The following is a 26,932-nucleotide window of genomic DNA, read 5'->3' as shown; positions in this document are numbered from 1 at the left end:
CGCCGAGGCCCCGCCCCCGCAACCGACCCGCTAGTCCCGCCCCCGCGGCGCCCGCGCCGGCCACCGGCCCCTCCCATTGGCCGCGCTGCCTGCCTATCTCTGGCGTCCAGCGCGCTAGGTTGTCCAGCGTTGTCGCTCGGTCGCAGCGGCTGCGGTTGGCGGCGGCGGCAGCGGCGCGGCGCGGACAGCAGCGGGGTCCGCGGCGGCGCGGCCGGAGCGGGGACTGGCGGCGGCCGAGCTGCGGCCGGGGCCGAGGGCGGGGCCGGGCGCAGCCGAGGCGGCTCCGGCGAGCCGGGCCGGACTGGGCCAGAAGCCGGCGGCGGAGGCGGCCGGCGGCGGCCGGCGGCGGCCGGGGCCGGAACGATGACTCTGGAGTCCATGATGGCGTGTTGCCTGAGCGACGAGGTGAAGGAGTCCAAGCGCATCAACGCCGAGATTGAGAAGCAGCTGCGGCGGGACAAGCGCGACGCCCGGCGCGAGCTCAAGCTGCTGCTGCTTGGTGAGTGGGGCCCGGGCCGCGCGTCCCTGCCGCCGCCCCGGATGCTTGCAGCGACTGGTCAGCCCTGCCTGCGGTGGCCAGCCTGCCCCAGTCCCTCCTGAAACTGTGCCGGGCGGCCCAGGCCCGCAGTGACCAGCTTGCCCGCGGTGGTCAGTCGGCCTGATCCGTGCAGACCTGCCCCGAGCTCTGCAGGGCGGCCTGGGCCTGAGTGGTCAGCCCGCCTGATCGTTACAGTGATCGGTCAGTCCTGTCCACAGTGGTCGGCTTGTCCCATCCCGGGAGGGTTAGCCCTTGCCTGAGCCTGGCAGGGTGGCCCCTTGTCCTCGGTGGTTGACTTGCCTGGAACCCCTCAGTGGTCAGCTCTTGCTGTGGTGGTCACAGCCTGTCCCGATCCTTCCAGTGCAAGTCTTTGCCCGTGCTGTCCACAGTGGCCCGGATCCTGTCGTGTGTCCGTGGCTAGCCCCTGCTATGCTGTCCACAGGGCTCTTGGGCCCCTTTTGGGTCAGCCCCTGCTACGCTTGGTAGGACCCCAGTTTCCTTCCCGGTCAGCCTCCTCCGGTGTTGTCCAGGTCTTTCAGAATGAGCCTCTGCCTCTGCTGTCCAGAATTGCTTCTGCATGCCTTCTGTGGAGCTGTCTGTTTCTGCTGTCAGCATTGGCCAGCAGGACCCTTGGGAGATCTGCTCTCCACCACTTCTGACAGGATGAGCCCCTCTCTCACTGCATGGCCCCTTCACTGCACCTGTTCCTCTTCAGGTGGGACCTTTGGGCTGTGACCCGCAGGAAACACTCACCCAGAGCACTTGGATGCTTCCCACCAGGTGGAGCCCTGTTCCCTATCTGCAGTGCCTGGCTGCCTACGGCTCCGCTGTACCCCTAGTCCCTATGTCCTTTGGAGCCATTTCCCAGCCCCTCTCCCTCAGCTAGTCAGCCGAGTCTGGGAGGACCCTGTAGAGATTGCCAGCTCAGTGGTCTTCCCAGCCCCAGTCCTCTGTGTTTTCGTGGAGTGGCCAGTGCTTCTGCAGAAGTGTGTGGCTCCCGCTCCTGGAGGCACACCTGTTGCCGGTGCCAGTCGGCCCAGGCCCAGCTGTCAGAGTGTTGTCACCCCAAATAAGGGCCCAAATGAGGACCCGGGAGAACTGGCCTCTGCAGTGGTTTACAAAACAAGCTGTGTCCCCCCATCTCCTGTTTCTGCCTGGGAGCCTGGGCAGAGGTCAGGAGTGCAGGCACTGCAGCGTCGCCTTGATGGGGTTGCAGGCAGGGCAGAGGGAGGAAAGAGCTGTCCTGGTGCAGACGCCCTGAGAAGTGGCCGTGGGGTTAGGGGAACCAAATCTTCTGGCAGAGGGTCCTGATAAAAAGGGGTCTGGTGGCAGAGGGTTGGTGACAGAGGATATGGGGACAGAGGGTCTAGGGGCACAGGGTCTGGTGGCAGAGAGCTGGTGATGGTTGAGCTATGGGGGTGGCAGGTGGGGGCGGAGAGCATACTGCTGTTCCCTTTAGGGAGCCACCTGTGTGGTCCTTTAGCCTGGGCTTGGAGGTAATGCCTTCCTGGTACTTGTCCCCAACAAGGTGCCATTCCCCCACAGTGTGGTGGCTATATAAGGACTGACTCTTCAGGAAGGGCTGGCAGGCTGGAGACAACTGCACAACTTGGGGGAGCCTGCACGGTCTGAGGACCGCCCTGTGGACAGTGTGGCACCAGGCAGCTTCTGCTGAGGGCAGGAGACTTTGTTTTGGGGCGGGGAAGAGTTAGAAATTGTCTGTTAAAGGATAGTGGCAGATGGCCTTGACCTGGGCCTTGCCTCTCCTCCCACACCCTGGGCTACAAGTTGACTTGGGTTCAAGGGCACCGTCTGGCTCCGCTCTGCAGCTTGCTGAGCCGGCCTCCAGCTAAGAGGCTTGCAGTGGATGTGGAAGTGACATGGCCATTTTGCAAGCTTTTGTCCCCCAAACCCACCTGTGTCCAAAGTATCCTCTCCCACCATGACCCAAGTAGCCCTGTACCCAGCCTATAAGGAGGGGACCCTTGCAGGGGGGACAGGCAAGAGAAGAAAGATGAACTGTGTGGCTCTCCCGGAGGACAGGTGCAGAGGTTGAGGAATGTGCTGGGGGCTGGGTAGGCTTCATAGAGTTGGTGCTGTGGGCCAGGGACCCTTTGGGAAATCTGACAGACTCAGAAATTTCCCATCTATGCAGACTTTGTCGCAGACTGAAGTCCCTTGCTGGGGGCTTTGGTGACCAGGGGCTGGGACTCAAGGGTGCAGGGACTCCTTGAGTTCCCTCGCCCTGACTCAGACCTGCTTGTGAGGACTCATTCTGTCTCTGCAGACAGCCAGGGGGGGGCCCTTGTCCCATAGTGCAGGGAGCAAATTGAGGGGGCTGCTGCCTGCAGCAGGTGACCTCGTCAGAGGGACATTTGGGTACCTGAGTACAGCCCTGTGATCTTGCTGTCCAGGGGTGGCTGCCAGCTGGGGTTTGCGTTTTCCTGGAACTGAGCCCCCTTTGGGGTTGCAGAATGAGGTATGGAAGGCAGGGCTGCTGCATGCTGTGACATCCAGGGAGAAGGTTTCCTTCTGTACGTGGTTCTGGCCTCATTTCCAGGTGGGGAAATGGGCTCCCAGGATGCCACCTTCACACTTGGGCCTGCAGCCAGATAGAGCTTTGTGTGGGAAAGTGCCTGTCCACTGTCCTGTCTGTCCACTGTCTTCCTGGGCTGCACATGTCCCGTGAGGTTGCTCAACCAGGCCGGGAATTTTAATGCCCCTTATCAGGCAGGGTCTCCCCTGGGCTCTTTGGGCACTGGGCAGCTTGTTCTTTGGGTGCCCTGGGCTCTGCAGGGTGTTGAGCAGTGTCCCTGTTCTCCACCCACTCCATGCCAGTGTCCCCTGGGGGCAGTCACTCCCTCTTCAGACCCCCTGCATTCTGTAGCGTAGGACACTGTAGTGTAGTGTAGATTGCATGCTGTGGGGTAGTCGGTGAGAAGTCAGTCAGAAGTGGCGCAACTGCTTGCCCGGTGTGTATCTGCAAATCCGCGTGTGTCCGGCGCTCAGTGTAGGTGTGACTGCATCCGCAGATTTGCAGTTTTGTTCACAGTATCACCCCAGGGGTCTCCTGATGTTCCTCTCAGTAGTAGTCAAGTGACACAGACTGGCCATGTACTCAGGGCACTGTTCCGGTCTCCTCGCTGCCACTACCAGGGTCCCGACCACCTCATGAACTGGGCCAGAGGCTGCGGCCCAACTAGGAGCTCGGCACTGGGGTCCTTGCAGGCACACTGGGCCCTCCCTGCACAGCTATCTCTGGGGCTTTTCTGTCACTTGGTAGCAAGCCACGGAGGAGACCTGTCATTGATCCTCACACCGGTTTATGGTTGGAGCACAGAATAAGGCCTTCCTGGGAATGCCTGTTCCCAAGACCCACAACACTAGCAGGGCTAAGCCGGTGACTCCAGCTTTCTAAATAAAGCAGGGTGGTTAGTCCCAGAGGCTTCCTGTCCCCCTGAGCTGCTGGCTGGGCAGCCAGAGGCCGGATCTGGCTGGGGGTGGCCAGAGGCTTGGGTGTGCCTCTTGTACCCTGCCCGGAAGGAGGTGCAGAGTGGTGGCTGGCTTCTGGTTCCTGGCAGGGTCACTGTGCCTTGTGCCCACAGACGATGGGAGCCAGAGAGCCTGTGGGAGCAGGGAGCACCATGGATGGCCTTGTCCCTGAGAGCCAGGGCTACAAAGAGACGACTCACCCCAGGACATGTTCTTTTTTGTCCTTTAAGTTACTTGTTTGCTCAGAGGGTGTGCAGCCTCAGGGATGTCAGCACTGCACACTCGGGCCTCACTGCACCCTCAGTTTCCCTGTTTGTCCTGGAAAGCCCAGGATGCCCCTCCCCTCTCCCATGGGGCCCGTTGGACTGACTGATCCCCTGAATGGATCTCTTGGAAAATATGGTTTGTGTCTCAAGGGCTCAGGGTTCAGCAGGCTCAGTGGTGTCCCCTGTGTGACCAGGCCTGTCCCAGGTCAGAGGTGGGTTGGGGTGTGGCTGGTGACCCTGAGCTCTGCGTCCACAGGTCACTGAGGACCTCTGTGGCTGTTCCTGTGGGCCTCCTGCCCTGCGCCCCAGCTGGCTGAAATGAGGGAGGAAGTGCCTGCCTCCAAGCCATAGGGGGGTCACGTGTGGATTTTCCTGATGGGGCCCTGCTCTGTCAGGGGTGGGATGCCTGGCTATGTCACAGAGGAGGCCCCCCGGTCCTGTGAGCACGGGCATCAGTTTGCAGTGGGGCAGCAGGCGTTAGGGAGGCCACCATGCCTGCTCTCTAGGGGTTGGGGAATGGATGGCAGAGGGGCTGCAGCTAAGGCTCTGGGGATGCGTGGAGCTGAGCCGGGCGGGGGAGTGAGGGCTGGGGTGTTGGCTGGGGTTTATGCAGTGGCAGCAGGTAACCTCCTGCCCTTGAGGCCTGCGCTTCTTTCCTGTGCAACCTCTGTATGTGTCCTCAAAAGGCCCGCTGGTGGTCCAGACCCCTTTCCAAACACCCCACCTTCCTGCTCGGGCTCTCTCCCTGTGGCGGCTCCTGTCCAGAGGGACCCCTGTGGGGGCTAACGCACCGTGGGTGGGGCGCTAGCCCTTCCTACGTCCTCAGGCTTGAGCAAAGTATGGGGGCACATCAAGTGGGGGGCTGGGGTTCAGAGTCCCTATTGCCATTTCCAGCTGTATGCCTGCAGGTCTGTGCCTCAGTTTCCCCTGGTCAGATGAGCACTGCTGTTGTTGGGATATGTTGCCATGGTTTCCTCAGCACTCTGACTTTGCCTAGTGCACAATGAGCTCAAGGACTTGTCAGAGACAGCTCAGCAATGTGTCCCAACCTGGTGCTGTGGACACTGAGTTGGTCATTCCCTGGGGTGGGTGTTCTGGACCTGCAGCATAGAGGAGCCCTGATCCGGGTCTCCTGGGAGTCGGTTCCCTGCTCGAGACTGTCCATCAGCATTGGGCTCTGCGTCCCTACCAGGACACATGGCGCAGAACTGTGTAGGCTCATGTGTGCGTGTCACTTTGCTTGACTCATTGAAGCCAGCTCACCCAGGAAATGCAGGGGAGGAGACATGGAGCTCCTCCTGGGCCCCACTGCCACTTGCTTGTGGCCCTTTGCATGCTTTGTGGGTAGGCTGTGGGTAGGCGGGCACGGGAATGACCTCTTGTCAGCTCCTCCACATCCCCTTTAGCCCCGCTGCTCTGTGCAGCCAGCGGGGTGGATGCCCTCTGGATGAGGTCACGGGCAAGTCCCCTAGGGTCTCGAAGCTGTGCTTTCCTTATGTCATATGTGGGCGATGGCCCTCCCCTGCAGGACTGCTTTAGGATTAAGCCCTTGAGAGGTCAGAGGAGGGCAGCACTGCACTCAGCCCGGAGTGGGTGTGGAAGTTGAGGGTTGCTCTGTCCCCGCTGCTCACGCGGCCTCTGTGAGAAACTGCCCGAACAGCCACCGTGGCGTTCCCACGTCCCGAGGCCGGCGGCATCAAGCCCGCGTGGAGCTGGCGTATTAGAGTGCACTGCGAACATGGTGTGTTCTCACGAGTGCTGTCCTTACCACGTTACCACCGGCCTTTATGGGACCTGCCCTGCTCGATAGTGGACCCTGTGTCCTGAGTGGGCCTGGCCCGTGACAGGTGAGACCTGGAGCTTGGATCCTGTAGGGCCTGGTACATGCTGTTGAATGAGTGACCGCTCTCTCATGCAGAAACCAACCAGTGGGAGCAGCTCTGCTCCTGTGTGTCATTGCTTTCAGACTTTCTGATGGTGGACAGCACTGGAAGGGACAAAGGCCAACCCATGGAAGCCTCATTGGAGGCTCTGCAGGGCGGGGGTGTTGGAATGAGAGGTGGGTCTGGTCTTTCTGATGCTCTGCCCCTCAGTTACCTTATCTGAGCCTCTACTCGGTGAGCTGGACAGGCAGGGCTCTGCCCCTGACCATCAGTGTTGCGGTTTGGATCTGGAATATTCCCCAAAGGCTCACATATTAGAGACTTGGTCCCCAGCTTGGCACTACTGGGAGATGGTGGACCCTTTAAGAGGTGGGTCCTGGTGGGCCATCTTTAGGTGATTTAGAAAGGTATAGGGGGCCCAGCATCCTTCTTTTCCTCTCTCTGTTTCCTGGCCATGAGGGAAAGAGCTTTGCTCTTCACACACTGCTGCTGTGGTGTGTTGCCCCCACCAGAGGCCCACCCATGGACTAGAGCCTTCAATAGCGTGAGCCAAGCTAAACCTTTTCTCTTTGTAAGTTGCTGGCTTTGGGTGCTTGTTGCAGTAGCAGAAAGCTGATGAACTCAGGCTGCAATGCCAAGCTCTGTGTCCTGCCCAGGTGCCTCTGGCTGGGTGGATGGTGAGGTGGCAGGAGTGGGGCTCACACCAAGTCTCCCCTGCTCTCAGGGGGCTTCAGAGGGCTAAGACCCTAGTGTGCCAGGGACGAGGGTGGCTCAGGAAAAGTGTAGAGTAAATGTCACTCAACTGAGTCTGGCAGGGCCTGCTGAGCCCCTTCTGTGCATCAGTCTGTCTAGAGCCCTCATTGTAATCCGGTGGTGGGGCCTGTGGCCTGACTGCGGCCCCAGCACCCACACCTTGACACACGATTTTTTAGCGGTTTTTTTTTTTTTCTTTTTTTTTTTTGGAGGTGCTGGGGGTGGAACTCAGGGCCTTGTGCCTGGTAGGTGGTTGCTCTACAACTTGAGCCACTGCCAGTCCCAGCATCCACACCTCAGAGGTGCCTGGGGAGAGCGGTAGCCCTAACACCAGCCCCCCTGCAGACTTTGCCACTGGTCTGGAGATAAGATAAATCATGCCAGTGGGTCCAGAGGCCGTCAGCTACTGCCCTCGGCTGTCACATCCGTCACATGTGAGCAACAAGTTTGGAACAGCACAGCTGCTCCCAAGGCCAGGGGAGTATGGGTGGGACAGGGAGATTGATGTCCTGGGCTGGCAGAACAGTGCTGTGTGGAGTCAGGACGCCCTACTGTGTTCAGGCTCAACAGGTGGTGAATGAGCGACTTCAGAAAGGCTGCTTACTCCCACCAGCCCTCAGTTTCCCTATCTGTCAACTGGGAACTGTAGTGCTAGTCACCTCCCAGGGTTCTGTTGGTGACATGGTGCTGGGGTGGGGACAGACTGTGAAACTGGATGATAGATGTGGTCAACCATCGTCCTCAGTCATGGAGCACCATGTGCTCTCCAGCACTGCATCAGCATGGCTTCCTCTTTGACCTTGCTGTCACTTGTCCATTAGCCTGAGGCTTCACAGAGGTGATCTGTAGTCTTGGGTCCATCAGGTGCTCTAGATGTGCTCCAGGCATGTGCTCCCATGCCACCTACCTATTCATTTGTCTGTCCATCCACCCATCCATCCATCCATCCACTTGTTCACCCACCCATCCGTTTATCCATCCACCCACCGTCTACCTACTTACAATCCACCCACCCCCACACACATCTATCTATCCACCTAACTACCCATATACTCACCCTCCCATCCATCCACTCATCCGTTCACCACCCACCATCTACCGACCCACCCATCCATTCATTCATCCACTCACCCCTCTACCTCCCAATCCATCCACCCATTCATTCACCACCCACCTACCCATCTCTTTATTCATCCATCCACCTACCCACTCACCTACCCATGCATCCATCCACCCATCCACCCACCCAACCACCCATCCACCCACCCAACCACCCATCCACCATAAATCCATTACTCATCCATCCATCTGTCCACTTACCCACCCAACCACCCACCCACCCATCCACCCACCTAGCCATCTATCCACCCATCCACTCGTTCATCCATCTACCCACCACCCATATGTCTACCACTCACCCATTCACCCACTCACCCATCACCATGCTCCTGGTGGGTTAATGTTGTCAGAAGGCCACTGCTCCTGCCTTGCTGGCTGTCCCCTTATGGGGTGGCACCTTGTGCAAATGGGATGTGCTTTTCTTACCCAGCTGCTCCTGATTCTCTCCTCTGGATGTTGTCTCAGCACAAACTAGTGGTGACACTGAGTGTGCAGTGTCTTGCAGCCAAGTTCTGCTCTGCTGAATACCCAGGCCCTGTGGGTGGCTGTGGCAGGCACCAGGCCCACAGTGAAGAAGCTCCTGCTCATGGTTGCCTGGGGACCCCGCAAGGTCTGAGTTCCCCTGGACATGGAGATTGGCCCCAGTCTTGGAGGAGCTGAGGCTGTTAGTGGTCCCAGGAGACATGGATGTGAGGCAGTTCACTCAAGAAATATTTGCAGGGCTGCTGGCCCTGGGGGGCCGTGGAGAGGGATTGGAGGGAGGAGGGAGCAGCGTGGTTGTGGGAGTGTGGGGAAGGGAAGGAGCCCAGGGCATCTCTACTGTCAGCCTGGGGTTGCCAGAAGCATGGTGCAGCCCTCAGCTGCCCCAACACTGATCCCAGGAGGGGCACAGGGCACCTACAGGTGGAAGCTGGTGTCAGGTTCTAGGGGCAGTGACCCCTATGCAGCAAATGAGCTCCCCCCAACCAGCGAGAGCAGTAGCAGTTCACAGGGGTTCTTTGTGTCACCCCAATCCCTAACTTTAGCCACCATCATCCTCCATGTGGGATCCTGATATAGGGCACTTAGTCCATTCTGGGGACTTGTCCGTCCTGACCTCATCCTATTCCAGAGCCCCCTTTCTAACACCATGGCCTTGAGACCAGTAGTTCCAACATACGTGTGTGTTGTAGTGTGTGGGGGTGCACAGCACATTCAGGCCACTTGGTGTCTTGGGTTGTGTTTATCACGGGGCAGTTCCGTGGAGAGCTGCCAGGCTGCGGTGTGCACTGGCCCACCCTTCTGCTGAGCACTGCTCTGAGTACAGCCGGGTAAGATCTATGCCCTGCAGAAGGCTCCAGACTGGTCTTCTTTTCTTTGTTCTTTTCTCTTTTGTGTTTTGCGGTACTGGGGCTTGGACTCAGGGCTTTCACCTTGAGCCATTCCACCAGCCCTATTTTTGTGACCATTTTTTTTTCAGAAAGGGTCTCATGAACTGTTTGTCTGGGCTGGCTCTGAACTGTGATCTTCCTGATCGCTGCCTACTGAGTAGCTAGGATTATAGGTGTGAGCCACCAGCACCCGGCTATCTTCTTTTCTTTCTTTTTTATTCATTTAATTTTTGTGTGTGTGTGTGACAGAGAAAGAGAATGGGGTTTGAGCTCAGGGCTTCTCATTCACAAAGCAGGTGTTCTTTTGCTTGAGCCACACCTCCAGTCCATTTTTCTCTGGTTATTTGGAGATGGGGTCTCCAGAACTATTTGCCCAGGCTGGCCTGGAACTGTGATCCTCCTGATCTCAGCCTCCCAGGTAACTAGGGTTACAGACGTGAGCCGCTGGTGCCTGGCTTGGCTCCACTTTTTGGCTATTGCTGTGGCTGTCCGTGGGCAGCTTTGCAGTGGAGGTAGTGTGGAGTTCCAGGATCCAGGCAGTGCTGCCATGCCCTGCAGTGCTCTGGGATGGTGATGGGGCAGGTTGCTGTGGGCGAGTTCAGAACTAGGCCAAATCTTGGGTGTTTCACACACTTTCTCAAGAGCTTTAGCTGGCTCTTCTCCTTGGTAGGTAGCTACTGTAGATTTTGGAGTTAGGACAAGTACGGGTGGGAGACAAGGGCTTGAGGGTGGGGTGGGCAGCATGTAGGCACAAGTGCTTGGTGGGGCAGGAGCAAGGCCAACACTGACCACTGTCTGAGGGCATACAGCCACTGCAGTGGGGTATGAGGATTAGGCAGGAGATGAATGGTCTGGTGCTTGGAGGATCCTGTGCCTAGGTTTTAGCTCTGATATGCGGGGTGACAGGACACAGTTGTGGCTGAGTTGGCTCAGGAGGACAGGACACCTGAAAAAAAACCAACCTGGTTGTGTGGCCTCACTCTGGTGTCCTGAGCCCTGGCACTGATTGCTTAGTGGTGGCTGAGTGCCCTGTTGCCCAGAAACTCTGGGCCTGGCCCGGCATCCAGCAGCTCTCCTCTTGGCCTCCTGCCTTCCACGGCAGCCCTTCCTGGCCTTGGTGCTTGATCCCTGTTGACCCTGCAACATGAGACAGGGAGCCTCTCTGTAGGAAGGCCACCTGACTAGGGAGGGATGGCTGCCTTGGGTGGAGCCATGACTGCCCTGGTTTGAGCACTGGGTGACCCTTGTCCCAGGGAATGGGGCAGTCGGTTACTGTGTCCCCAGGCACATTCCTTTCGCTTCCTCTGGAGGCTGGCCTTGAGCACTGTTTGCAGCAGCTGACCGACTGCATGTGCCTCCCTTTGAGCACTGGGTGGGCGGGGGGTACTGTGCATGGGTGGGCCTGGAGTCAGCTCTAGGGCAGCAGTTGTAGGTGTCGCACACAGGAGCAAGACTGTCTTCCCCTTGGCCTAGGGAGCTGAAGCGTTTGTTTCTGCCTGGGCTTAGGCCTGGTGAGTACTGCAGGTTTGCCATTTGAGTTCTGCCAACTCCTGAGGGGCTAGAGGCTCTGAAGAGGTCTGTGCTGGGCAGACCCTGCCCCAGGAGGTCTTGGATACCCTGTCCCTGGTACAGCCCATTGCAGCCCAGGACTGCTTACCTCCACCTAACCCTTTTCTGACAGCTGTGACTTCCACACAGCTGGGTGCTGCACATAACACACACTGCCAGCCGTGCCCAGGCCGTATGTGTGTACAAGTGTGTGTCCATGTGCACGTGAGCACTGTGCCCATGTGTGTGTACATACACAGATGCGTGCTGGCGTGTATGTGTACTCAGGTGTGTCTAATGGTGTGTATGCATGTGTGAGTACGCACCTGTGCACATGTATATATGTGTGTGAGCGTGTATGCACCCTCGTCAGCACTGGAGAGCTCCATGGGCTGTTGGTGAGCTAGAGCTGCATTCAAATAGTAGCAGGCAGGCCACCCTGCCTGGCAGTGATGGTACCTTCACATTCCTTCCCGGCCCTGTCTGTTTTCCTGGCGTTCTTGGGGAGCGCAGAGACTACCTTTCTAATTTACAGTTGAGGCCTTTGTGCCCTGGGGAACCTTGGGCTTTGGCTGTGATGTTACCAAGGGCTGGCCTGGCCTCTGGCTGAGGCCATCCTGTGGCAGGGCATTGGCCTCCTGCACCCGCTGTCTGCTTTTTCCAGCTAAGACGCTTCCCAAGGAGCCTGCATGCAGATATATTTCTGTAGTAGCATTTTGTCAGTAATGGGCCACTCTCCCCCCAGGGGACCTTGAGTGGTGTCTGGGGACATTTGTGGGTGTCCTGACTGGGGTGGGGATGCTCTTGGCAGCACCCTGCAGAGCCCAGGATACCCACCCCAGAGAATGACCTGCCCAGTGTGGGTGCCCAGGAGAGAGCCCTGCTATAGAAAGTGGTTCCTAGTGCCACTGCCTGCACTTCTCTTTGGGGTGCTGTGAGGGCCGGGAGCTGTGGGACTGCTCTGTGTGTGGAAAAGGAGGCGCCATGTCAGACCTGCACACGGGTATTTGGTGGGAGTGGGGTGTTGCAGGCAGGACAGGTGAGGTGTGGGGCGATCAGCCCAATGACCCTGTAAGCCCTGTTAATTCTGAAAAGGCCTTGCAGTGGTGGATGCCCTGGTGGAGCACCCTAACTTGGAATCCAAAGTGCTCAGGAACCGGAACATTTCTGAGCAACAACGCAACAGGTTTTGGGATGTTTTGGACGTTGGGATAATGTTTAAGCAGATCCTGCATCCGGAGAGCTCTGAAATATACACAGCTTTTGTCCAGAGCCTGAGTTGAGGGAAGCTCGGCCTATAGAGGAGGAGGCAGCTGTCTGGAGGCCTCTTCCTTGTACCGCGCTCGCTCTCTGTGCAGTTGTGAGTTCTGCTGCTCAGGACTCAGTGGCGCTCAGGAGCCACTGCCCGACAACTGCCCATGTACTAGGGTGGGAGGCTTGGACTCCTTACATTTGGGAGCTGCAATCCCAGGGAGAGCAGGGTGCTGCTGTGGCCTTGTGACCTTGCCTGGGGGGGGCATTGTCACTTTGACCACAGCAGGTGGCTCGGTGGGATGCCCACACCCAAGGGAGGGAACTGGGCTCCGACCCATAAGAGACCTGTGGGTGCACTGATAGAATGCTGCAGGTGGCAGTCAGCGAGTGTGGGTGACAGAAAGTAGGGACAGGCCCACCACTGTTTGCTGAGAGGAGGGTCAGAGGAGTCCAGCATTGGAACTGGACTGAGGAGCTAGTTGCCAGTGGCTCACGCCTGTAATCTTAGCTACTCAGGAGGCAGAGATCAGGAGGATTATGGTTCAAAGCCAGCCTGGGCAAATAGTTCCACGAGACCCTATCTCGAAGAAACACTTCACAAAAAAGGGCTGGTGCACTGGCTCAAGATGAAAGCCCCGAGTTCAAACCCCAGTACCGCAAAAAAAAAAAAAAAAAAAAAAAAAAAAAAGAACTGGATTGAGGACCCTGCATACATCACCAGGTATAGGGTCTCATCTTGAGGCCGGACACAAGCCTTGCTCCTTGGATCCTGTCCTGGGTTTTCCATCCTGATCCTAAGGCCCTTTGGTCTGCTGTGGCTGCAGGAGGCTGGTGGCACTTGAGATGCTACCTCTGTTACCTTCTGTGAATACTTGTTAGGAGCTCCAAGAGACCAGGCTCCTGAGGCCAAGAGGTGGATTTTTGCATCAAAGGGCCGGTGGTCTAAGGGACCAGGTTGGTGGGGGAGGGCCCAGGATGGCACGATGGCACAGAGGGCTGCAGGTGTGGAGAGATGAAGGCGGGTCACATGCTGCAGAGGAAGGAATGGAGACTGTAGCTGCAGGAGCATGGGCAGAGCTCAGGGCCACCAGGGTCAGATACGGGCGTGGCCACGGTAGATGGAGTGGGGAGGCAGTGCCCAGTCACACGAGGTGGGCAGCCAAGCCCTTGGGTGGCACCAATGTAGAGGCTCTTCCAGGTGAGCCCAGATATTTGGGGTGCATTTCAGGAAGGACACCTCAGGTCAATGTGTCTCTGAAGTGCTGGACACGAGGGGCCCTAACATTAGGTTGAGTTACAAGTTCTAAGCTCACAAAAAAGAGCTTTCGGGGATCATGGTGGTGACAGTATGTGCTTTGAAAATTGATTTGTCCCTTAGACCACGTGGCCTTTTTTTTTTTTTGCAGTACTGGGGTTTGAACTCAGGGCCTTCACCTTGAGTCACTTCACCAGCCCTTTTTGCTGATGGGTTTTTTTCAAGATAGGGTCTCATGAACTATTTGCTGTGTCTGGCTTTGAACCATGATCCTCCTGATCTCTGCCTCCTAAGTAGCCGGGATCATAAGTGTGAAGCCACTGGTGCCTGGCCATGTGGCCTTTGATGCAAAAATCAAACTCGGCTCTAGGAGCTGTTTTCTTGGACAGACCGGGAGCTCCTGGACAAGGAGCCACGGGAGGGGACAGAGGTGGCATGTCTGGTGTGACATGAAGCAGGCCTAGGTCCTCTATGAAAAGCACTTTGGGGGCCCCAGAGAGGAAAGTAACCAGACAAGGAGGTCATAGGACATGGTGAGGAGGTGTGGCGTGTACACTGCGACCGTATCACAGCAGCAGCAGCGTGTGCGTGGTGTGGTCCTGTGCTGCCAACTGCACTGGAGGGTCAGAGCAGCTGCAGTAGCCATGGCAGCCTGGTCCCGTAGCTCACCCGCCCACCTGCCTCACAGGCACTGGCGAGAGCGGGAAGAGCACGTTCATCAAGCAGATGCGCATCATCCACGGTGCGGGCTACTCGGAGGAGGACAAACGGGGCTTCACCAAGCTGGTCTACCAGAACATCTTCACGGCCATGCAGGCCATGATCCGCGCCATGGAGACGCTGAAGATCCTCTATAAGCACGAGCAGAACAAGGTAAGCGCGAGCCTGGTGTGCAGGCGGCGGTGGGTCCGGGTGGCCAGTGACGCGGGGAAGGCTGAGTCGCCCCTACTCACCGTCTGCTCCTGTCACAGGTGCGGAATAACACTGCTATCTCCCTTGGCTTCTGTGGTGCGTTTTGCCCAGCTGAGTGAGCCCCACGACTTCCTCTCAAGCAGTGGCTTGTAGGATTTTCCCTGGGAATTGAGGCCCCGGAGATAGCAGGAGCTGCCTTGCTCAGGGGCCTGCCTGGTCCCTCTGCTGACCCAATAGCCTGCCAGGTGCTTTGTGACATGACATCAAAGCACTCGGTGACCCCAGAGGGTGGGGGGTGACCCGTGCTTCCTTTCCTGTGCCATTATGAACGGTTTTGAGATGTAATTCATACCGCACACAGTGTACCCATTTAAAGTGAGCAGTTGAGTGCTTTTTATTATAGTCAGAGTTGTGCAGCTATCGCCAATATCTAATTCCAGAACATTCCATCACCCAAAAGGAAGCCCAATCCCCAGGAGCAGTCACCCAGCCCTGGCCCCCACTAGTCTACTTCCTGTCTGTGGACTCTTCTGTTCTGGACATTTCCTATCAACAGAGTCACACGCTGTGTGCTTGTGTCTTCCCTCACTGCGCACCGTGTCCTCAAGGTCCCTCCATGCTGTGGTCAGAGCCTCGCTCCTGTCATTGGCTGTGTGATGTTCCTGTGTGGGGATGGACCATTGTGTGTGTTCATTCATCCACCTGTGGACTCTTAGGCTCTTGTGGTCATTATGAGTTGTGCTGCTCTGCACACGTGCGAATGGGTTTGGGTTTCCGCGTGGACAGATGTCTTCAGTTCTCTCGGACGGATACCTAAGAACGGAATCACTGGGAAGTTTAAGCAGTCCCACAGCAGGTCCCCATTTCATGTGCTCACCCACCAGGTGACTTGTTGGTGACCCCTTCAGCCTTCTGGATGAGGGACTGTTGACTTAGCTTATAAAGCTAAGTTTTTAGAGACCTGTTTTTAGAGACCTGTGATTCACCTAGAAATTTGTCCTGGCCAGCACTGGGCATGGAAGTCTGTATTCATCCAAATGTGGGCTGTTTGTTTGCTTACTTACTTATTGCAGAGGATGAGCTCAGGGCCTTGCACGTGCTAGGCAAGTGCTCTAACCCTGAGCCACACCCCAGCCCTTTTGACTTTTTGACACAGGGTTTCCCTGAATAGCCCAGGCTGGCCTGGACCTCACAATTCTGGTGCCTCTGCCTCCCAAGTGCTGGGATTACAGGCATGCACCATCACACCTGATCCAAATGTTCAAATTAAGCCATTTACTTTAAGTTTAAGACCACTTGGTCAGATTTCTGATGAGTCTCAGCGTCTTCCTCCCATGACCTCACCAATTCCAGTTCACCTGGGACCTGCACAGGTCCAGCATTGGGTTGGGGCTCAGTTATCCTGGGTACAGACGTGTGAGGCCATGGTTCTCTATCAATGTGTAGATAGATGTTTCAAATGCCAGGCTGTGTCTGCAAGTAAAGCTTTATTGACACATACTGCCTATGGCTACTTTGCTGGGGTGGGAGAGTCACATAAGAGAGACAGAGAGTGGGACCTCAAAACTCAGAGAGTTATTCTCTGCCCTTCCTTTTGTTTTAGTGATACTGGGGTTTGAACTGAGGGCCTCGTGCTTGTGAGGCAGGTGCTCTGCTGCTTGAGCCACACCTGCAACCCTCTCTGGCCCTTTTCAGACATAGACTACTGGCTCCGATCTGCAGCACAGGGCCAGTGGGGTCTTCTGGAAGTGTCGCCTGCTTTTCCAGGTGCCCCAGGTGTGCCCAGGCTGAGGAGTGGGGGAGGGGAGGCTGCAGGTGGAATTGGGCCAGAGCTGTTACTCAGGAGAGCGTCCAAGCTGGACTTCCCCATTCCCCAGTTTTGGGTTCCACCTAAATATGTGTCTTTTGAGCCCTGTAGCTACACCATGGCAGGTTATGTCAGCCTGAACACCCAAGGACAGGCATGGGGAGCAGAGAAGAGGAAATATAATCTTCCTGGAGTTGCCTGCCTCTGGACAGTGTGTGTGCCCTGTGTGCATCTGTATGTGTGTGTGGCCATCCTTCCTCTGTGATGGCAGGTGGCTGAGCCACACGCAGCATCCCACCTTGGCTGAAAGCCTGAGACCATGCCACCTATGCTAGGGTTTGGCGAGGGCACTGCTGTGTAAGCTATCCACAGCACTGGGAGCAGTGCCCACTCTCAATGGTTAATGGACACCCGTTTGACCCAAGAGAAAGACTGCACCAGGCAGAACACAAACACTCGGTCACTTGGCCGTGCCGCATGGCTCTGTTTCCCTCTATAAGCTGGGGTATTGGAGGGCCCAGATCCTGGTGGTCCTGGTGCCTCTGGCAGTGGCAGCACCCTTGTTCCCCACACCATGCTGTGCCACTGCTTGTGCAGCCTTGTGCTGGGGCTCTGGCCCCATTCTTGTCTTGCTGGTTTAGAAAGAACAGATGCGTCCACGCATGGTTCTTTCCCAGCCACTCATGTCTGGGCACCCATGTTCAAAAGGCGAGTCCAAGGTGTGCGTGTGTGGCCTTTGCAAACACGGAGGGCCTGTGGCAGAGTGCTGTCCCCTGGGAGCTGCCTCGAAGCCAGGCCATCTGCCAAGCACCTTGTTTCCTTCCACGGCATGTCCTTGTGACCCCTGAGGTGGTCCCCAAGTGCCATTCCAATGGCTGTGACCTGGGCTTATGGCATCAGGTGTGGTGGCTCCTAGTGTGTCCAGGCCTCCCGCAAGCTCCAGGCCTTGCCTCCCACCCCCAGGCCAATGCTCTCCTGATCCGGGAGGTAGATGTGGAGAAGGTGACCACATTCGAGCACCAGTACGTCAATGCCATCAAGACACTGTGGAATGACCCCGGCATCCAGGAGTGCTACGACCGCCGGCGCGAGTTCCAGCTCTCTGACTCCGCCAAGTAGTGAGTGTGCCTGGCCAGCAGGGTCACTACTGAGCTCTAGCTGCCTGGGTTCTGAAAGCTAGCATGGGGCATGGTGTAAGCAGACACATGTCCTCCAGGAGGCTGGAAGGATGAGGGGTGGACAGTCTGGTACATTGCCCACCAGGACGGGCCATGAGGCCTCAGTCGCTGCTTGCGACTGGAGGGTGGCCTGTGCTCTTGTGAGCTCCTGGCCGACCCTGCCTCGAGCAGCTCTCCACTCCTCTGCATGGACGTGGTTGGAGCCTGGGACTCCCCCTCCTTGCCATCAATCCTGCCCTAGGGGACACAGACTGCAGGAGACAAGGTTGAAGCACAACTGTCCCTTCCTGCCTGTCTTCCCTTCCCGTGTTCTGCCTCAGGAGGCTGTGGTGGGGCCCAGACCAACAAGAACTAGACTTAAGCAGCTCAGCCAAGCCTGTCCTGGCCAGCTTTCTCCCAGGATCCCCACCCGGAAAAGCAGCACTGAACCTGGAGCAACCCTCGCAGGACCACCCAGGGCAGCAGAGATGGGGATGTTTGGGAAACAGCCACAGCTCAGGGGGCCTGAGGGGACATGGGGTCTTCATGGATCTTGGGTAGAGAGAGAGTGTTTAGGGGAAACTGAGGAGCCCTGTGAAGACAGCCACCCCTAGTGACATTGCATGGAGGGTGCCTCATCAGGCACCCTCCTTGTCCTCTGCCCTTCTCTGCAGACCTACAGGTACCCTGAGGTGCCAAGTTGGTTTAAAAAGTGGCCCCTGCACCTAGCCTGCCCTGTGCATCATCCGTCTTGGGCAACACTGAACTGAGACCCCAGCCCAGGGCACTTCTCTCCCCGGACCCAAAACAATCCTGTTCTTGCTGCTTGGAACAGGCTCTGGACACCTGTATCCATCCCTGGGTCTGGTCCCTGCAGACTTCACTGCATGCATCATAGTTCTGTATCCCCAGCCTGGCCTCCCAGGCGGATTCCTGTCCTGTTACAGGGTGGATGTCATCCTAGGAGGCCTGACCAGCCCTGCCCTGTTGTATTGCAGCTACCTGACTGATGTGGACCGCATCGCCACCGCAGGCTACCTGCCCACCCAACAGGACGTGCTGCGGGTCCGTGTACCCACCACAGGCATCATTGAGTACCCCTTTGACCTGGAGAACATCATCTTCAGGTGCCCATGGGGCCTGGGCACAGGGTGTGGGAGGGGAAGTTTCCCCATTGATGGATGGTCATGCAGGGATGGTGGGAACCCCTGGGGACCAGGGTCCTCAGAGACCACCCAGAAGAGAAGTGTCTTCAGGCCTCCCAAGGTGGCATGGCCGGGGAGGAAGTGGCACGTGAGGAAATGGAAAGGTCAGGGGAGCTGGGCTGCTCTTGAGGCTGGGAGGGAGGGCCTGTCCCAGGACTGCCCCTGTGTCTGCTGAGGCTGTGGCTCCTTGGCACCCTTGGCCTCACTCTTCTTGGCCTCCATCTTCCTGTGGTGATCTCCCTGTGTGCATGTCTGTGTTCAAATCACTCTTTTTGTAAGGCCCCCACTCCACTACCATGCCAGTCTCAGTCCAGGCTCTGAGCTGGGGCCATGAGGCCTCAGCAGGTGCAAGAGATCCTCAGAAACTCAGCACCCACCCCCACCCCCACCCAGGAAGGATGGTTTGCTGTCTGTGGAAATGCAGGCTTCATTTTTCTTTTCTTTTTTATTCTTATGGGGTCTTTGGCCTCAGAAGGTAGAACTGAGGCCAGCTGGGCCCAGACATGACGTTGTATGCAGTTCACACCCACCTCGCATCTCACATGGCTGCCCTCAGCCTCTGTGCAATCCCGGCCTCCCTGCATCCTTTGTGGGGACTGTTCTGTCCCTTCCCCAAGTTCAGCCCAGTCACCTCCTCTCTGTGGCCTTTCCCAGCCCCTCCTGCTGTGCACAGGGTGCCCAGCTCTGCGGGGTCCGATTCTCTGCCAGCGCCTCTTGTCCCTTCTCTGAAGGAGGCTGGGTCTCCTGGGGCTGAGCGTACGGCCCAGCCTGTGTTGGAGGTGTTTGTGATGCAGTTGTCCCAGTGCATGGGGAAAAGAGCCTGGTCCCAAATGGGGGACTTGTGTGGGGACCTGGGTGCACTGGGGAGACCGTGTTGTCAGCCAGCGTGGTCCAGTGCCATGGGCCCCAGTGGTGGTGATGTTCCTGAGCGGCTGCCTCATAAGGTGCCTCCTGCTCACCACTCTTCCTGGCATGCCCACAGTCCCCCTGTGCTTGCTGTCCTCTGCAGACTGACACTCGCCAGCCTGGGCACCTGCCTTCCTCTTGCACCCCTTTCTGCGCTTGTGTTCCTTTGAGGGAAACAAGGCGCTTCCTCTTCTCAGCAGTCAGGACCCAGCAGAGAGGCGCAGCCCCATCGTCCTGCTCCCCCGTGGTCCGCCAGCTTCTAGCCTCCTCCTTTCCCCAGCCTGTTCCTGCTTTCTACCTTGACCGCCCTTCTTACCTGGCGTTAGAACCACCCTTCCCTCTGCTGCCATGTGGGGACCCTGTGACTTGTCTGGGGCTCCACATAGGAAGTGTGTGAGTCTTCACTCTTGCTCATGAGCGATGCTGTGAACAGGGTGAACAGGAGGGATTTCTGCCCCAGGGTTGTGGACCCGGGACCTTGGCTCCAGGGCCTCCACTGCACACAACGGCCGAAATTCACTGGGGTTCTGGACCCCCCACCTGCCGCAGAGCCTAGTCCTCAGTCTGTGTCTTGGCCTGCTTCTGCGCCATGCCCGTGGGCTCACAGCCAGCCTGTCCTGAGGACATGTGCTTCTCTTATCATTGCCCCTAAGCTATGTGCGCAGCCAGCTCTTCTAATGTCACATTGCATCAGGTCATCTAGGGGTGAGGAAAGCCCATGGGAGGATGTGCGCAGTGTCACCTTATATGACCCACTCGCTCTGCGGGGTCCTGCAGCAGGGGCGGGGTGTGGACAGTGCAGCCGAGGCCAAGTAGGTTGGATGACTGCATCATCTTGGACGAGCGTTCCCGCAGGGTTCCAGGACCACACCCCACACCGTTCCATCTGACTCTAGCGGGGCAAAGACAGGACCCTGACCTCTTGAGCAACAGGGATGGCAGGCAGTGTGGGCAGGGGCTGAGCGGCATGGGCTTTCCTTCCAGGATGGTGGATGTCGGCGGGCAGAGGTCGGAGCGGAGGAAGTGGATCCACTGCTTTGAGAATGTGACGTCCATCATGTTCCTCGTGGCCCTCAGCGAGTACGACCAGGTCCTGGTGGAGTCGGACAACGAGGTGGGTCCCCACTGTCCCCTTGCTGCCGTGTGGCGCCTGCAGGCAGCCTGGTCACACGCTGCCTCCCTGCCTCCCTCCCCGCAGAACCGCATGGAGGAGAGCAAGGCCCTGTTCCGGACCATCATCACCTACCCCTGGTTCCAGAACTCCTCGGTCATCCTCTTCCTCAACAAGAAGGACCTGCTGGAGGACAAGGTCCTGCACTCGCACCTCGTCGACTACTTCCCAGAGTTCGATGGTGAGGCCCGGGAGCGGGAGGACTCGGGGCTCCTGGGGCCCCCAGCCTTGCTCCAGGTAGAGGGCATGGGGCCTGGCCCTGGGCAGCAGATTCTGCTCCCCTCGCTCCTCAGAGCAGCCCTGGGATGTCACCTCCACTCTAGGTGACTCTCCTCCCAGCAGCCTGTTTCCCCTCCATGGTGTCCTCCAGAGGGCCCTCGGGGCATCTGAAGGGTGGAAGAGCAGCTGGAGGGGTCACCATGTGACCTTGGCCCCTGGGCTCCAAGCTGCAGGTTGTCTGTCAGCTGCACCTGCTTCTGCCAAACTATGTGTGTCATCGGCAGCCCGTCCTGGGGCTTGGCATCCGGTGCCGATCGTGCTCTGAGTCCTCCTTGAGGACTCTCGCAGCACACCCCAGAGCCATGTGCAGCATGGTCCCTGGCATGGCCACAGAGGGCAGGGGTGGTGGACCAGGAGCAGTGCTTGCTGCGCCCCATGGGACTTCTTTGAGGCCAGCTAAGGGTGGGGTGGGCCACTGGCTTGCTCTGAAGGTCAGGGCTGGGGTGGGACAAGGTGGGATCAGGGGCAGGTGTCTTGCCAGCCCTTGGAGTCCTGCTCTGCCTCAGGCTCGGGTCTCCACAGGCCAGGCTTATAGGGCTGCACCGTGGGTAGCAGTCACATAGGGAGGCGAGGGAGGAGAGAGGGTGGAACCTGGGGAGCCCCAGGGCCAGGCATTTGGGAGCAGCGCAGGTAGGCGGCCCCAGGGTGGAGGTCTGGCCTGCCTTGGCAGAGCCACGGAGTTCCAATGAGACAGCTTACCTGGGGTGGAGATGGGGCACATGGTGTAGGCCATGGAAGGGTGGGAGTGGGGGAAGGGCCCCGCACTGAGGAGGGCTGTGGTGAGTGCAGACCATGGGTGAGGGGATACCATGCTCCCTGGTGGCCCTGGACATAGCCCTCACCTCCTGGTCCATCCCAGGGCCCCAGCGGGATGCACAGGCAGCCCGGGAGTTCATCTTGAAGATGTTTGTGGACCTGAACCCCGACAGCGACAAGATCATCTACTCGCACTTCACATGTGCCACTGACACGGAGAACATCCGCTTTGTCTTCGCGGCCGTGAAGGACACCATCCTGCAGCTGAACCTGAAGGAGTACAACCTGGTGTGACTCGGGCGCCTCCGCACGGTGTCTGCAGGGACGGATGGCCTCCGAGAGGTGGCAGTGCCTGGCCCGTTGGGCCTCATGGCCACTGCGGGGCCGGTTTTCTTTATCATCTTTTTGACAAGTGGTTTTTATTTCACAGTTATCAGGGGACGTACATCTTTCTTTCTACACACTTCGTGCACCTTCTCACCTTTTGCCAAGGTCAAGGGCAGCTTTTTTTCTGGCCTTGACTTGTGGCTCAATTTTTTTCTAAAAAAAGAAAAAAAGCAAAAAAAGAAAGAAAAAAGAAATGAACAGAGGACACCAGTGTGCCCCGTGCTCCCCGGGACTCGGCCCTCACCCAGCCCTGCCTGTGTGTGGAGTCAGGCCGTGCCAACCAGTGTCCTGAGGCCCAGTCAACAGCAATGAAGCCACCAGGGCCGCCCTCCGGGTCTGGGGCAGCTGTCTTCTCTGCCTCGGTTTCATCTCCTTCCGGAGACTGGCGGACTTGTCTTTTAAATTATTGATGTCCTGCGTCCTCATGACCTATGCTGTCTCTCTGCTCCCAGGACTCCAAGAAGTGGGGGTGGGTGGCACCCAGTGCCCACCCTGGGAAGTGCCTAACCATTTTTTTTTTTTTTTTAAGAAATGAGAAAACAGTTCACCTGACTTTGTTGGTGAACAAGACGCCCCATGCCTCCTCCCACCTGAGTTGCTGTGGGTCCCATGTCCTTCTGCCAGGTCCAGGGGGAGGCCTGTGTGACCAGAGCCAGTTGGGAGGAAGCGCATTTGGACAAGGGCTCTCTGTTTTGCTCTGTATTTTTTTGTTGTTGTCATCGTAATCAGTTTGGAAACAGCAAAGGTAGAGTGGGGACTTTTTCAGAATATTCTCAGGTCTGTCCCCAAGAGGCAGCAACAGAAGAGGGGACACTGCTGATGGCCCTGTGTGTGCATGGCCTCCACCTAAGCACTTGTTCTGCTCCCATGTTGTGAAGCCAGAGCCAACACTTAAGTTAGCGAGGCCACCAAGGGCCAAGGGCAGGGAGCAGCACATGGAAGGTGGTGGCTGGTGCCCCGTAGTCTCCAGGCCCAGGTGGCCACGGCCAGGGCCACAGCCGTGCACTGAGCCAGGCCCATGGGGCCACATCCTCAAGGCCTCTCTGAGCTCAAGGCAGGGAGTGAGGGCCGTGCTTGGGGCAGACGCTTACCATCTGTTGCCATCTGAACACTACACTGTTTTTGTTTTGTTTTGTCAGTTTTTTTTTCCTTTTCCTTTTTTTTTTTTTTTTTTTTGCACATTCATTCCAGACACGGATTGGTGGTGATGCCTTCATCCCACCTACCTCACTGGGACCTTGGGTGGCAGTGGTGGCTGGTTTGGGCCTTGGACAAATTACCAGAGAACCAACTCAGTCCAGTCATAAACCAATCCGCAGCGCAGCTGCTGTGCTCCTCATCCTCATGTGGGAGGGTTAGCAGGGGCCTTGAGGCGGTGACCAGCCTGGGGGTTCCCCAGCTTCCTCATGTGGGGTCCTCTCCTGTCTCCAGCCAAGCATCCTTGCTTGTGCCATGTGTCTACCTATGAAGGTTTGTGCCATTAAGCCCTGGAGCTGGGTCAGCAGCACCCGGTACTGCCCAGGCCACCACACAGCTGTCGCTGTCCTTGGACCTGCCCTGGGCTTAGGGTCCTTGCAGAGCAGACACCTTGATGTCATGAAAAGGGAGAGGACTTAGGTTCTGCTGATAGCCCAAGGGTGGAGTCCTTCAGCATGGTGGCCCAGGCATCCCGAGCTGGCCAAGTCTGAACCCTTCCTGGGCAGTGCCAAGCATCCCAGGTCCCCAAGGGCCACAGCTAAAGCCCGCATGCCAGGCCTTGGTGAGCTCCTGGAAGGCAGTGGGCTTAGCCCCAGGGGAGGGTGGTGGGCAGCAGAGCCCTGCCCGGGGCACGAAGGGCGGTCCCTGTGCCTGCACCACCAGGTCAGGACAGGCGGCCACCCTGCTGTCCCAGCTCCCAGCCTTGCCACGACAGATGGCTCTCACCATGTGCCAGTGCAGCTGAGAGAGGTGTGTTGGCTTCTCCACGTTCACCGTGGCAGATCGAGTGCCAGCCACCCTGCCCCAAAGGTGGTCTCATGCCAAGACCCCAGTGGAGGCACCAAGACCTGGCTGCCAGCCTGGCGGACACACCTGGTCATCCTTGTATATTACACAGTCCTGATTTCAGACAACTTAAACCTATTTAAAAGAGAATATTCTATAAAATCCTGTTTGTAAGCCTTTCGTCATTTGCGATGCATGTGTTGTGCGTGCTGGGGGATGGGAGGGAGGATTGGGCATTGCTGTCAACCTCCCACAGCCGTGGCGGGGACACCAGGGTCGGCGCAGCAGGTCGGGGCCCTGACCCCCTAATCCAGAGGTTCCTGATGGAAATGGACTTTTCATATCTTTCTCCTGAAGTAAATTCTGTTTTAAATTGGAATAAATTTTGTTCCTAAATGCTGCAGCCTCTTCTGGTGTATTTACTTTTGCTGATAAGGCGGTGAGCACAGGCCTGGCCCTGAGGAGCCTCAAGGTACCACTGGTGTGCGCCTCAGCACTGACCACCTCCCTGGGCCTGTTCTGACTTCAAGTCATTCTCTGAGCCACTCACTGGGCAGCCCTGCTAAGAAATCACCAGATTTGGGGTACGGGGTGGTGGGGGGCATGAGGCCGAGCCCAAACCCCACAGAGAGGACCATCCCTCCTGAAGCTGCATTTCCAAATCCAGGACACTGGACCTGCTGAACTCTGTGCACCTGGCTGTCACTCCCTTGTTAAATAGGGCCTGGTGTGGTGGTGCACTTCTGTAATCCCAGTTATGTGGGAGGCATAAGTAGCACGATTGCAATCTGATGCCAGTCCTGGGCAAAACAGTAGACCCTATCTGAAAAAATAAAGCAAAAAAAAGGCTGAAGGCATGGCTCAAGTGATAGAGCACCTGCCTAGCAAGCTCGAGGTCCTGAGTTTGAAGCCCAGCACTGCCAATAAAAAAAGTCTTTTTTGTAATTTGCAGAAAAAGACACATGACAGAATGTAATCTACCATCTTTTCCTTTTTTTTTTTTTTTTTTTTTGCATTGCTGGGGTCTGAACTCAGGGCCTTCAGCTTGAGCCACTCCACCAGCCCTCTTTTTGTGATGGGTTTTTTCAAGATAGGGTTCCGTGAACTATTTGCCTGAGCTGGCTTCAAACTGCAATCCTGATCTCTGCCTCCTGAGCAGCTAGGATTACAGGCGTGAGCCACTGGTGCCCAGCCAGAATCCAGCATCTTACCCACGCTGGAATGCACAGTTGAGGGGCATGAAGCCTGTGCACGTGGCTTTGTAGCCGTCCCCACCATCCATCTCCAGAACTGAAGCTCTGTTTCCATCAACACTAAGCCCTTCCTCTCCCTGGCCCCAGAACCCCCTACCTCATCTCTGTGGATCTGACAACTCTAGGGACCTCCTGTGAGTGGTGTCCTGCGGCGTCTGACCTGTGTCTGCTCATTTCACTGAGCACTGTATCCTGCACGTCATAACATGAGTCAGATTCCCACTCCTTTTTCACTGCTGAATAATGCTCCACTGTGTAGGCAGACAGCCTGCATGCGTCCCCTCATCTGCCCGTGGATATTTGAGTTGGCTATTGTGAATTGTGTCGTGAATTTGCGGCTCCGTGTATGTCTTGGGCCCCAGGTTTGAATTTTTTTTCAGCACTGGGATTTAAACTCAGGGCCTCATGCTTGCTAGGCAGGTGCTCTAGCACTTGAGCCACTCTGCAAGTCCTTTTCTGTGATGGATTTTTTTGAGATAGAGGCTCATGAACTATTTGCCCAGGCTGGTTTTGAACCACAATCAAACTGATCTCTGCCTCCTGAGTAGCTGGGATTACAGATGTGAGCCATAGTGCCCAATGTCAGCTTTCAATTCTTTCTGGCACACATCCAGGTTGTGGAATTGCTGGGTCATGAGGTGATTGTTGAAAGGCTCTGTTGGTTGGTTTTCATGTGCCAGGGATAAGCCCAGGGCCCCGGTACACAAGGCAAGCACTCTCGTGTGCCCCACGCAGCCCCGGGTAGTGTTTTGAGGAATACCTGCCTCTGCCTCCTTCCCACAGCGCCTGTCCTGTGTTGCCGTCCCACCAGCCCAGCTCCGCCTTCCAGTTTCTCCTGGTTCAGTTCCTAATCCATCAGGCAGACAGGCTCAGGGTCCTCTGGGTGCTGGCTGCTGCCCAACACACTGCAGACTCAGCGGGGAGGTGGTGGTCATCACAGAAACAGGACAGAGGACGAGGGCAGGATGGGCCCCTTGGGCCACTCAGGAAAGGGTTTTGTGAGAAGGCAGCATGTGAGTAGGACCCTGGGAGAGGAGAGGGAAGGAACCGTACTGTTACTTGAGGAAAAAACATAAAACCATTCCAGGCAGAGGCACAGCCTGTGCAAAGGCCCTGGGGCAGGATGAGCCTGGGTGATGGAGGAGCGGCGAGGAGACCTGTGTGGCTGGAGCAGAGGCAGCGAGGGGGACAGAGGGAGGAGGGAGGCAGGGAGGGGACAGGCAGGTCGTGCAGGGCCCTGTGGGCTGCAGGGAGGACTTGGGCTTTGAGCCCGAGGGAGGCGGGAGCCATGGAGGGCTGTGGGCAGGGGAGGGAGGGCCTCACTTGGTGCTCACGGGTGCCGTCTGGCTTCTGTGGGAGGAGATGGGGGATGGGTTAGTGCAGAAGCCCGGGACCAGGAAGATGGGACACCCTGTCTAGGCGGTGGGTGGAGCTGGCCAGGTATCCGTAGCATAGAAGGGAGTTGTCTGACTGGGGTGTGGACACCAAGAGATGGATTCTGAAGGCAGCGGTCATATCCAGCTGTATCCAGCAGGTGTCACCCAAGGCAACCTCTGAGCAGTCTGATGCCTCAGTGCCTAAGCACCCCTGGAGGAACAAGTTCACATCATGCCTGTTCTAAAGGAAAAACAACCAGAC

The 26,932-nt window shown here is 57.3% G+C and overlaps 1 protein-coding gene across 1 annotated transcript; it reads left to right on the top strand.

Annotated features, from left to right (window-relative positions):
- Positions 1-313: 313 nt before the first annotated feature.
- Positions 314-24,440, top strand: Gna11 (G protein subunit alpha 11). Its single transcript, XM_020170764.2, has 7 exons — positions 314-499; positions 14,167-14,351; positions 17,161-17,315; positions 18,353-18,481; positions 20,450-20,579; positions 20,664-20,817; positions 21,775-24,440. Exons 1-7 carry the CDS (start codon positions 364-366, stop codon positions 21,963-21,965), a joined length of 1,080 nt encoding a protein of 359 aa, XP_020026353.1. The 5' UTR covers positions 314-363; the 3' UTR covers positions 21,966-24,440.
- The last annotated feature ends 2,492 nt before the right edge of the window (positions 24,441-26,932 follow it).

Source organism: Castor canadensis, chromosome 14, assembly GCF_047511655.1.
Source record: "Castor canadensis chromosome 14, mCasCan1.hap1v2, whole genome shotgun sequence".
In the NCBI taxonomy this organism is placed as follows: Eukaryota; Metazoa; Chordata; class Mammalia; order Rodentia; family Castoridae; genus Castor; species Castor canadensis.
Note: the sequence above shows the minus strand (reverse complement) of the source record. Positions and strands in the feature narration are given on the sequence as shown.